The sequence below is a fragment of the Acanthochromis polyacanthus genome, chromosome 17 (genome assembly GCF_021347895.1).
Source record: "Acanthochromis polyacanthus isolate Apoly-LR-REF ecotype Palm Island chromosome 17, KAUST_Apoly_ChrSc, whole genome shotgun sequence".
Lineage (NCBI taxonomy): Eukaryota > Metazoa > Chordata > Actinopteri > Pomacentridae > Acanthochromis > Acanthochromis polyacanthus.
Genome location: NC_067129.1, coordinates 25,536,501 through 25,549,814, shown reverse-complemented (window position 1 = coordinate 25,549,814; position 13,314 = coordinate 25,536,501). Strand labels below are relative to the sequence as shown.

General features: G+C 40.4%; 1 protein-coding gene across 1 annotated transcript in view; it reads left to right on the top strand.

Moving 5' to 3' along the window:
* The window catches only part of LOC110958041 (vacuole membrane protein 1-like), a 64,967-nt gene that overhangs the window by 17,569 nt on the left and 34,084 nt on the right, over positions 1-13,314 (top strand). Inside the window, 2 exon segments of the mRNA XM_051937418.1 lie at positions 7,968-8,219; positions 12,542-12,673. Coding sequence (XP_051793378.1) covers positions 7,968-8,219; positions 12,542-12,673 — 384 coding nt within the window.

The window sequence follows — 13,314 nt, the reverse complement described above, 5'->3', positions numbered from 1 at the left end:
ATTATAGGTTACAGAGGAGGTTTGTGTAGAATATACAGATTTTCCCCAGCAATCCCCCTAAAATTAAGTTTTGGCTGTGGGCAATTACCAGGAGCACAGCTTTAATTAGCGCCAACTATCACTGAGCTGAGCAGGTCTGAGAAAATGACTTCTACACACTGTCCCGGCATTGTTGTTAGCATCACCCTCACACATGGCTGCTTGGGTTCTTAAAGTTCTCTGAATGAGGTGCTCTTTTCTTGTTAGGTGCAGGTCCCCAACACATTCGTAGTATAAGAACATGTGGGTAAGAGAAATGGAGCAGTAGTGTGAAAGGTTATCAGACAATACAGCACGTGTGTGTGAGGTGCCTACCTCTCACTCAGTTGATCACTGTGTGGTTTTTATAGCGACGAGACTTGTTCTAGTGCCAGAAGCAAACAATAGGTCACCTTCACATTCACACAGACAGAAACCTGGTCGCTTTGTTTGAGCTGTGACTCACACACTGTGCCAGTCTGTATGACCTGGTTTAAATTTTCCACTATGTGTAGGTGCTTTTTTTGGTCACTTGACAAGTTTTGATTAGGGAGTTTTGCCTAAACTCGGAGGTGATAAGGACTGGAGCCGGCTCTTCAGGAAGAGTTGAATTTACTCTGATTGGCATGGATTTACTGCATATACTATAAACCTTACGGTGATAGTAATTTCGCTTTTTTTTTTTACTTTGCTATGCTCAGACAGACGTGACTCAGCACAATATAATCATTCCTCTGCTCACTTAAGTGAGCATTGATACCTTGCATATATGTTACCTAAAACATAAGTGACACATCAGGATCAAGTTCAGTAGTTCTTTGAAAAGCTGAAAAGCTACTCTTGACTCAGTAACAGAACTCTCGCTTTAACTTCAACACTTCTTAAATTCAATTTGAAACCATTAATTTTTAACTACATCTAGATAGTATGTCAGAACTTTATCGCATGGATTTGATCCTCTCACTGCTGAAGAGGCAGTATTACTTACCAAAAAGAAATGTTAGTTGGCGATTTTACACTGCTAACTTGTAAAGCGACAGCTGTGATGGGAATTGCTAAAATATAAAAAGGGCTTTTACTTCTTTTGACAAAAAAAAAGCAGCACAATTGATTTCATTCAAGATTTTTAAGTAGTTCATTTTCTTCCTTATAAGGTTGGACAAATGGATCTGCCCAAACATCTTGTGACTTACTCATCGTCACCAAACTTCATCAAAGATGAATACCAGAAAGATGTGTAAATGGGAGCTTTGTGTCTTTGTACGAGTGTATGTGTGTGTGCGTGCTTGTGTGTGTGGTATCTGTAATAGTGTCTCAATCTTAATTGTCACACCTCAGCCATCCAAAGCATGCGTTTGTCTATGTCTTGGAGGCCCCAGGAGTCTTGTTAATACCAAGTACAATAACCATTTGGTCTGAAAGACACACACACACACAACCCACAGGAAGCAAATCCTGGGCCAGAAAGTAGGCTTAGTGTGTAGCCAGTCTGGAATGGCACCAACAACCCTCCCAGAACAAGCCAAACTTGACCAGACCAAACCAGAGCGCTGCTTGCAGACTGCAGGTGTTTAGGTTTTTTGAAGAATAGTTTGGTTCTGAAATTCTTCCATCAAGTCCATGCTGTGCTTTGCAGTTACTGTCACACAGCCTCAGATTGATATGTGGAACAGTCACTGCATCCTCCTCCTTGTTTTCCTGATAGGGACTATTTCTGGCTACTCACATTTTCTTTTCTTGTTGTAGTAGTAAAATTAAACACACTCAGAGAGGTGGTGTACACGTTCTGTGCTTTGATGAAATTAATCTATAGTGTTGTTGCTCTTGAAGAGAATGAGTGAAGCATTACTTTAGGTAATTGATGTATTTATTTTTGATGATTTTAGTTTCCTCATATTCTGTTGTGATAAGGGTTTTTACATTATTTGTTTCAATGCATAAGTTAGAAAACTAAAAAATTACCCATTACAAAGGTCATCTAAAGTGATCCCTTTTGTGAACACTTTGTCCCGCTAACAAAGATATTCAGTTTACTGTCACATGAGTCAAAGGAAAGCAGCTTCACAGAAAGCACTGAAGATGGTTTACAATGAACCTTAATTACATAAATATGATCAAATTAGTTTGAATCAAATGGTTGCAGCTCTTCTTGTACATAAACACAACAAAAGTGAAATCAAATGTAAATTAAGGCCATAACAAAAAAGTTAAGGATAAAAGTTTAAGATAAAAATAATGGTATCCCATGCAGATCTATTCAACTAGCGTACCAACATAGCACTATTTTCAATTCTATAATATTTTGCTACAACAGATAAAGCACAGAACATATTGAGCAGACAACATCCAGAAGCAAAAATACTGCTTATAATAAAAATTCAGAATTATATCATTTCTTACCTGCTCATTTCAATAGGAATTTTAGTTTGCAGATGGCATAAGCACAAAAGTGCCACATTTTAATGAATTCAATTATAGAGATTTGTTAAACCATAAAGGCTTTAAAGTAAGCAAAACATAGCGATAACAAACACACCTTTTTTCAAAAATTTCTAATTCAGTTTTAGAAAAAAACGAAATGGTATTTCTAATCAGTTGCAAATTGACATGAGCATATTTACATTTTCTGTTCAGCACACAGTGCAAGATTGTTTAATTTGTTACTTCATGTTCTGAACTTTTGCATCACAGTCACATTCATTGCAAATTTGGGGTCAGAGTGAGTATGTCTGTCTGCTGGGAGAGGTTTTTGGACATGAAGTCATATGGTAAAACCACATGGATATATCACCAGGACCAACCCATCAAACGTGTGTGTGTGTGTGTGTGTGTGTGTGTGTGTGTGTGTGTGTGTGTATGTGTACTTACCACCCTCTTCTAAACACCCGTGCCCCTCCTCTCTGTCTCTGCTCCATCACTGGCATCAGGCCAGCCTTCTCTTACCTCCCTCAGAGATCCTGACCAGTGCTTCTTCACAACGAACTAACCTCTAATGTTTGTGCTACTTAGCCTCCAGCAGTCTCCCACTGTAAGAAGTGGTTAGCAGGTTATGCTAGCCGAACCATGTCGAATGTGCTTAAATGACCCTTGACAACCACAGCGACCTGTTAATGACTGGACCATCCTGTGGTCGTGGTCACTGAGAACTGGTCAGTTTATGGTCACCCATTAGTGTCTTGGTTTGGGCTTCAGAAGGAACTACATTTGCCACTGTAAACTAACAACAGGAGTCCACACCATTAGTGGTGTCTGGGACAATTTTGGGCTGTATCTGCAAAGGTCTTAGATTTAACACAAAGATCTGATATGATTTCAATTAGGAATAGAATGCTGGGACAGAAACAAAAAGTATGTTTTTTTTAAATTGTATATATAACCTACAGGACCCTGAATCTTATTGTGATCACGCTGCTTGCTTTTTTGTGCTGGTTTTTGAAATTGCATTTGATACATGATGACATTTTTTTTGTAAACTCTATCCCTCTACAGCATCTGTTTCCCTGGACGGAATTCAAATGTAAAATGCCTAATCTTTGCACAAGCTGATTTGCATTTAAATCATCATTACAAGACTGTAACATTATGTTATAAATAAATGTGCAAACTCATACAAATAACACTGTCACTGTGGCACACAATGTCATGCAAAAAAGTTAGTAATCTACTTGTTTTTATGTAAGGTATTTAACATTTCAAGGCTGTTACTACAACAATGCAAGATCCTGGACCTAAGGAGGGGGTTGGCAGTCAGTGTCATTAGCTCTTCTCGACAGCAACTTGTGGCCAACCAGCACTCACATGCTCACTCAGTGGGAACACTAACACACACCTTTTAATAGCTGGGGCACTGAGCAACTTCTATCTAATCCCCTCAGACTTGTCCAGGATAGCGGTTAAAGAACAATTCATTACAATTATGTAATTTATTATCAGTTTAGTTATCACTATCTACCTATAGCTGTCATTATAGCAGCCTGTGTGATGGGCTGTTGGTCTCCAGATGGCTGTCATTTTATATTCGTTCTCAAATAGACTCATATTTTGGAGTTGACATGTTTCTATCTAGCAAAGACTTTTTTGAATTCCAGCATTCTCATAAAACCTTCACAGTGAGCTGATAGATTCACTTTGAAATACATGAGCGACTTATAAAGTCTTTAGTTATTACTGGGGAAGCCAGTAAAAGAACTACCCGCATAATGTTTAGGTTGTGATTAAAATCACTCATAAATTTGATTGAAGTTTTATTTTAGGGAGCATTACATTAGATATTGTTTGACGGTAGTTCTCTGTTTTTTCCTGTGCTCCCACTGAAATGCTCTGTTGTACGCTGATGATATATCGTCACCACACATGCAGACACACACACACACACACTTGTTAAAAGATCCAAACTGTTTGTCTCGGATTTGGGTGATGCATACATACCTAAAAGTGGGGATACCACTCATTTTAGGAGCCAGGCGTTGTTTCTGCAGCGCACCACAGGAATGCCAGCAATGCCTCCAGCATGGATCACATTGTGTCAGAGAGAGGGACTTTGTGAGTGCTGATGTGTATTTTAGTGGCTGCAGACACCATCAGCATTGGGTGGATGTCAAAGTAGACACAGCACGGAGGTGGAATAGTTATTTCAGTACACTCACATAAACCCTCTCCCGGACTTTGTTTATAGTAAACAGTGTGGAACAGTGCTTTCTCAGAGGAAAAAAAATACGTTTTTTGCATGTGTATTTTGTATTTTTCCTTGTATTAATCATTTATTTGCCTTTCTAAAAGATAAAATGTGCTTTTGTGTGTCAATTTGTCTATGCATGCCGTTACGTCACAAAGAAAATGGGACAGAATGTAGCTACCTGAATGCTGTGGGCTTGGCTGCCCATTAATGTTGAGTCACCTGGACAACATGATAGGACTGGACTTTTGTGTAAGGTGAGAAACTGTGACACAGCATTTGATAGAGAGGAAAAGCGCACAAGAAAGAGAACAAGTACTCCAAGTCACGCAACGCTCTCTGTTGGCAGGCTTGCTGTGTGTGTTTGGTAAACACACATTATGTGAGGTAGAGGTGGGAGGTGTGAACAAGAGAAATATAGTTTTTCTTGTCCACATCAACATTCCTCTTGATGAGTTGTGTGCGTGAATGTCAGGGTAGCACGATCCCATTGAAGAGTCAGTGGGGAGGGTAGGGAGGATCCAGTCTGACTGGGTCAGTGCTGGGAGTCTCTTGACTTCTCTCTCTGGGTCGCTAAAGATTTTCTTATTTGTCTTCTGCTTTGGTAACAAGTGTGTAAACAGCTGGCCTTGTGAGTCCTGGGAGTGTTTTTTTTTTAGCATTAACATTGTGCCTGCTTAATAATATTGTGTTTATAGAGAGTAATCTGTGTCATCTAAAGGGAGTGCACTGCTCCTAGAGAAGACATTGCAGTTTCCTGTTGCCTCACACACCACTGTCCTGCCCTCCCACGTCCCATCCTGTCCAGTCCTGCCTTGTCTCACGCTGCTCCGGAAGTATCAGCCACACCTCAATTTTGCCAGATTGCTTTGGCGCTACATTGCGTAATGTCAAACTGTCCCCGTGCGTCACTGGGAGCACCCTTCCTATACACACATACAGATGAGTGTAAACACATGGAAAAGACAGAGTACAAAGTGCCTTCGTGCATCGGCCCACTCAGTGGAACTGCCTTTATTTGCCAGGATCATGCTACTGTTAGAGACTTGTTTGATCATCTGTGTCATTTCATATTCATCAGATAGTTGTTCATTGGATAACTTGTTCTTACAGAGGAAATGCAAGGTTACATGACCTTTTCTTCCTGACTGGCTCCTTTTCATTATAAAGCTTAATCAAACAATGTGCTTTCAGACGATGTTATCAACTTTAGTGTTGTAATGAGTCAGCGAAGAAAGACCAACAACCATTTGTGCAAGTAATTTCCTTGTTTTTCCCACACAAAAAACTGAGAACACTGAATCTATGCTACATTAATTGCATGGTTTTCACCAGCAGGGTACAGTGAGTGCTCATGTTTCGACCCTACTTTGACCTAAATAGGAAATCAAGTTACTGTTGAAAACAGGTGTGCAGCAAGAAAAGATTTAAACAGTAAAGAAATAAAATTCTATAATTTAATTATACATTTTTTTTGAAAGAGCTAAGGGGAATTAGATTACTTACTTTGAAAATATTAAATGTGCATTTAGAAAGGAGACTCCACATGACTAATGCTTGTACTTTATTTGAGCACGCCAGAAATGTGTTGAAATTGAGATTTCCCATCTTCCATTTGGGTATTTGCCTGTCATTGAGTTTGGCTGTCAGTGTGTGTGGCCTCAGAGTCTCCCTACACAGCAGCAACAGATAATGTGATGACTTGATTCAGGATTTTCAGACTGAACAACAAAAACTGGCAGGTCAACAAACTTTCACCAGGCACCAGACTTCAAACACCTCTCTTCTTTTTCTTGACTCTGTTTTCTCACTAGAAGCCTAATTGAAACAAGTAAATAAACAGGAGCCAGAAATGTAAACTGGACCAGGCCATATCAAAGACAGCGGGTCCTTAAGTATGCTAATGTCTCATTCTATCAACAGGAACAGTCAAACATTAATAAATTCTATCTGAAGAGAGCTTGAATTTAGAACTCACTTCTTCTTCTGCTTCTCCTTTCTTTAATGTTATTGCGTGGCTCTCCTGTGGATACACATATACAGCCATATCTCAGCCACAACAGAAGAACCATCTACCTTATATTGTACAGGTGCCCCTGTACACCAAGACAACTCTCCAGGGATCAACACAACAATACTGATGTTGGCAGTATTTTCTTTGAGAGCTGTGGGTTGTGTCCTCTTTTGATACCAATTTTTTATAGATGCTTGATTAGATTGAGATCTGGAAATTTTGAGGTTAGGGTCAATCACTTCGGCTTTTATTTGTGTTCCTCGAGCCCTCCCTGAACAGTTTTTGCCATACTGCAAGCTGCGTTGTGCTGCTGGAGATCGACTGTCGCTGTCTGACAGTGCTGTGTCCATGTGGTGGTTGCATTGGCTGCAACAGTGTTTAGGTGGATGGTGCGTGTCAAAGTAACACCCTCGTGAATGCCAGGATCCAAGGCTTCTCAGGAAAAACAAAAATAAGATAATCAGCGTTGTTTATTTCACTTGGCGGTCGTTTTCATTTTGACGCTGAATTTGACTACACTTGATTGTATGTGTTTGTGTGTGTGTGTTCATCAGCATGCTACAATACAACAACAGAGGGAGTCTGGGTTTTACACCTCTGTAGTAATAAAATACAGCATATTGTTCACTTATCAGGTTTTTAGCATGAGAAATTGAATGAGTATACGAGAGAGAGAAAAACAGAGAAAGAGAGAGAGAGAGTGTGTGTGTGTGTGTGTGTGTGTGTGTGTGTGTGTGTGTGTGTGTGTGTGTGTGTGTGTGTGTGTGTGTGTGTGTGTGTGTGTGTGTGTGTGTGTGTGCCAAATGTTTTATCTGTCTGAGCTTTGGTTTCCATCTCTGATCATTTTCATTTGGGCCCTCCATTGTGCATCTGTTGACATTTTAAATCCTCCTGTAGGTTTTGAAAGGTCATGCTTCACCTTTATATGTTTTTCAGCTTTTCCTAATGGCCTATTTAACTCATACAGCAAGGAACGCAGAAGAATCATCTTTTCTTTATGCTAGTTTTTAGTAAAAAGCAGAGGGAAAGTTCCTTTGTGTGAAGTTCAGGAGACAAAGTCTCGATACTGGCCCACATATAACTGTCTTAATGTTATCAATCAGTGTTTGACTCACTCCTGTCACTTTCTTCCCATGCTAATAATGAAGGGGTCTTCCTCTGACTCAGAATACTTCCAACAGGTAGACTTACACCCACATTCCTTTCTGTTTTCTCTTGTCTCTCTGTCTTTGTCTCTGTCTCTGTCTGTCTGTTTTTCAGGGACCACACATAGCATCAGTGACCCTAGCGGCGTATGAATGTGGCTCTGTGGATTTCCCCGAGCCTCCTTATCCAGACCAAATAGTCTGTCCCCAGCATGAAGCACCAACGTCAGGCTCTGATGCTGAGCAGGTGGGCGTGGAGGGCGCGCAGACCGTGGGCACGGACAGTGTGGTGGGATCAGCAGCCCTCCAGGGAAGCATCTCTCTGTGGACCATCATCTCAAAAGTCCGGCTGGAAGCTTGTATGTGGGTGAGTACCTGTTCTACGCTGGCTGTGGACCTACAGCTAAAGAATGTGCAAAATCCTGTGCAGACTGCTGAATCTGCACAGAGTTAAGCTTTTATAACATAGTTCTCATGTCTCATATTTGGCCACTGTCTACAGTGACCTTGTACATTTACCACAGCTTTGAGCAGTGTTCACTTTAAAATATTGTTGCTGTCAGGTGAAAACCTCATATCTCCTAAAGTGCAGTTTCTCAGGAACTAAGAAAACAGTCTTGTTTTCAGTTTGACCACCATAAACTTTTTGAATTTATTCAGTCAGTTTTAAAAGGTGTCATTAGACAGAAGGTAGTAGAAACATGAAAATTGCCTAAATTGAAGGCTTTCAGAGACCAAGGGCAGGGTAAAACTTTCCAAATTTAGTACACATATCAGATTATAATTTTCTCAGTCAACATGCAGTTTATGATGTTATGGAGCAATGAAAAATGTGAAAGCTTGCTCATACCTGTTAATTCGTTCATTGTTAACGTCCTAATAAAAATAATTATTTAAATCTTTTAGATATTTCTCTGACCATATCAAAGACTGTATAATACCTGCAACCTGATACCAGTATCACTGTCACATGTGACAAGTGTTTCCTTGATTATTTTTTGACGTACCTCCACCAGTAAATACTCAAGCTAGAAATGACGCAATTGTGCATTTAATGTGTAAATGTATTCAGTGATAATTCATTTCGTTGGAAAACCCCATCTCCTTGCTGTGAATTTCCCCCAAGCAGCGTCAGTGGTTTCACACCTCAAACCAGCCCTGTGACTGACAAGAAAGTTCAAATATTTTCATTCTGTGCTTCTTTTTAGTGCTGGAACAGAAGCATTTTTACCAATTTATTGAAAAAAAAAAAAAAAAAGTAAAAAAATAAAAACTTGTTCAAATTTGCAGTGTCAGTGTTACTTTTTAAAGCATAGACTTAGACAAAGAGCAGCCTGTGCTTGGATGCCTACTTATGCTTAAACTGGGGCTGTGGTGGTTTATCAATGACTCACACATGCATTAGAGCTACAATAAAACCACTGAATATGCCCTGTGTTCCTGTCACACACACACATACAGAGCACATGAAAACACAAGAAAATATCTATGCTCTGGTAATGTAGAAGTCACACTCATTATCAGCTATCTTGTAACAACAGTATCTTTTCATGTCCACGTCCACAAATGATCAGTCAACCTTTTTAAAATGCCTAAAGGCAGAACTACCAACAATAGAGAAAAGAGAACTTGATCACTGGCATGTTGTGTGAGTTTTATCATTCTTTGTTATCTATTTCCCTGTTCTTCATAATGTGGAAGGTGCTAAGGGGAAATACACATCCTCAGCTACTTCTTCACTACTGGGAACTTTACAGGAACCATGTTGACTTTCCACAACCTCCTTCCTACTGTAGTTGGCCTTTAGGCTTCCTTATTCTAGTAATATGTTGAGTATATGTGCACATACACACGTACACATGCTTATTTGCAAATGCAAAATTGGAAACATGCACACCAACACATCTGATGAAAACTTTTTGGTTGGGATTTATTGGACAGCAATTCCCTTACACAAATACACATTTGTACTATACACAAATATTTTATCACTACCACAATACACTGTGAGGGCTTATTATTGATTATATTTATTCACTAGCCTCCAGTCCTATCATTAAGTGTTTTTTTTTTTTTTACTAAAGTAAATATTTATCCGAATATCAAAAAATACACCATAATAAAATATACTGTGATCCTCACCTTTCACCCTTACTCATGTTGTTGTATGAGACACACTGTCTTAGTATACCATATTTGCATCCCATTTCATGTACATGTGCAGGCACACCAATCCCGTATGCACAACGGCCTGTGTATTTGGTTTATTGGTGCCGCATTCTAGTTTTTCCTCCTTCAAAATGGAGTCAAATTTCCTCTGAGCCAAGCTGCACCCCAGCATCGGCATCATGCTGTGTGAGAAGTGATATCTCGACAATGATATCCAAGTGTGTTTTTGTGGGTGTGTGTGGGCCACCCAATCCCCTTGGATTCACAGCCACCCAATCACCACTGCCCCTGTAACCTCAGCCTGGCATGGCCGAGGCTGAGGCTTGTCAGCTCTACAGTTGGAGACACCTGTTGCGCCCACGGTTTCGAAGCACCCACGCCAACATTTATCCTCCTCCTGCCAGCCTCCCCACCTTCTGGATAGGCTGATGATGAGACATGAGATATTTCCCTCCTCACAACCATCTTCTGTCCTCCTTTACTTGCTTACTCCCTCTTTGTCACTTTCTGTTCCCTCTTGAAGCCTCTCTGTCCACTACTGCAGGTGCTTTAAGTGCTCCACTTCAAGCATGGCTACTGTGCAGGTGGACCTATTTCGTTGCCCCCTGCACAAACACACACAGTGGCATGCTCACAAACAGAAGCAGAGCTATTGAATGGAACAGCTGCCAGGGAGATTAACACACGTCTCCATTATGAGAAAAAGCTGGCAGATTTCATCAAAGACTGCAGTGTTAACAAGAGAACGGGGTGTCCAGATTAAAGATGAAGTCTGCCAGGTTTGGGGCGAGCACCACCTCCAGAGAATGATTGTTTGGGCTTGTTGTCGCTGCCATGGCTGCTAACTACCCACTAATCATCCTCTAGCTCAGCCAGCAACATGCAAGTAGTGTGCCTGTGATTAGTTAGGGAGATAAACCCAAGCTGTGATTTGTGTGTGTGTTTCACCTACAACAACTGAATGTTACAATTCTACAATTCTGCAACTTCATTTAGGAGATGCTTTTATCCAGAACAATGTATATCTGAGAGCAGATACAAGACATGCAAGAATCCAGTCAGGAGGAAACAACCTGGATAAATGACATAATACAAGTTGAAGTGTGATAACAGGACCGTGATATAATAGGACATTTTTTAGCTTTCTGTCAGGTGCAAAGGTGTTCAGTGAAGAGCGAGGTTTTTAGTCTTCTCTCGAAGATTGAGAAGGATTCTGCAGATCGAACAGCATTTGGTAACTTGTTCCACCACTGGGGAACCACAGAAGAGAAGTGTTTAGCTGTCGAACAGCCCTGTTGTGGTGGTTGTATCAGGCACATGATACAGGACACACAGAGAGCTATTGCAATGCCAAGAAGAGTTAGGAAAACTTTTCTGGTAAATTCTAGCTTGTTAATGAAAAAAATGTGTTTTCTTTAATTGCTATTTCTGCATTGCAGGGTGTCCGGGATGCGTTGAGGATTGAGGATCATACATTTTCTCTCTGTGATTGTAATTTACACTCACCATATCTTCTCAACCCCCCAGCACCCATACTCTCCACTTGTGCCTGGAAACATTAAAGTAATGAGCTGTGAGCAACTCCAAAAACACCGCATTTCTTGGCGACTGTTTTCATTGTGTTAATTAAGTCTGTAACCCTCACCCCCATTCCTACCCCGTTCTCATGTTTTGGCGGATGAACTTGGTGAACCTACTGAAGTGCTGAGGATTTATTTTCCTCAAATCACTTCCGCTTTTTTCTCCTTGTTAAGCCCCCTTTAGTCACATAGGCTCCAGCACTTTATAGCTTCAAGCTCCTTTTGGCTGTTGGATATTGATATCTTGGTTCCCTGGACTTGTTAGCACATCTTAAATTTTCCTAAAAATCAGAATTCCACGTCCAGAGTAGATTGGAACAGAACAGTTAGCAATGCAATTTATTGATGTGCTGTTTCGAGACAGCATATGGTGTTTCACCTACCCTGGGCCTGCGTTTAACGTGTCCATGGTTGTTTAATAATCTGTGGGATTTTCATTGTCGTAAATCCTTTCCGTTTTATTCCCATTAAGCGCTCTGATCGCACAATCTCAGACGTCAAGCAGCACAAGCTCCTTTGGATAGTGGATATTGATATTTTGCTTCATTAACCCCTTAGGCACCATAGTCATGTACTTGTCACAATAACTATTACACTTCCATATGTAAAACTTCATATTGCATTTTTACAAGCAAGCTACATAAGGTCTTTAAATAATTAAAATAAAATTTAAAGAAATGTAACTTCCCACTGTATTTAACAGCAATTTATCAAAATTGATAAAAATAATTACCCTGCACTCCACATGTATGTACAGACATAAATGTACACATAACACATGATAACTATTATAGATGGTGTCATCCCTCTTGTTATGTTGAATCCAGCAGTCTCTGTTGCCAAAACAACATCACATCATGCATGCGGTATAAACATGAACAGATGAAGAGCAGTAATTCAAAATCTCTGTATGTGTGTGTATTTGTGTGTGTGTGAACAGGGTGCAGGTACAGCTATAGGAGAGCTTCCTCCTTACTTCATGGCACGAGCAGCACGGCTGTCCGGTGCTGAGCCTGATGATGAGGATTATCAAAAATTTGAGGAAATGCTGGACCAGACGGAGTCCGCACAGGTGACACACTGCTCCCTGCATCATTTTCAACCAATCACCTTCATCACTCTGTGCTACCTAAACCCTTCTCCTTTTTCCCTTACTTCCCACAATGCTTTTCTTGTAAAGGTATAACTTTTACTTCTAACTAGTTCATTTACTTGTCATCTTTTCTCTTTTGCATTGGTAAGCTTTGTTTTTACTCTTACTATCGTTTTTGTTTCAAGATCTTTTTGTGCATGTGTGTGTGTGTGTGTGTGTGTGTGTGTGTGTGTTCGTGTGTGTGTGTGTGTGTGTGTGTGTGTGTGTGTGTGTGTGTGTGTGTGTGTGTGTGCGTTGATCCCTGATCAAGGTCCACCTTATTGTTTCAACGGTAAAGCGGGAATCAAGTGCTTTTACAACGTTATGACTAAGAGAACAGCGATGTTGCACTTGAGTGAAATGTTCCTGCCATTTCCGACCCTTCATTTAGAAATCCCCTGTAAAAATGTTCTCATATCAAACATCCCTGCAAAAGTTTCAACAATGCCTAACAGCTCACTGTAAATATTTATTTTCCCCCTCTCTTGTGATTATGAATGGAGAAGGAGGAATGAAGGGAAACATGCGTGTGGTTTGGTAAAGGCTTTTCATCAGACCTGTCTGTCCAGTCCTCATTCTGA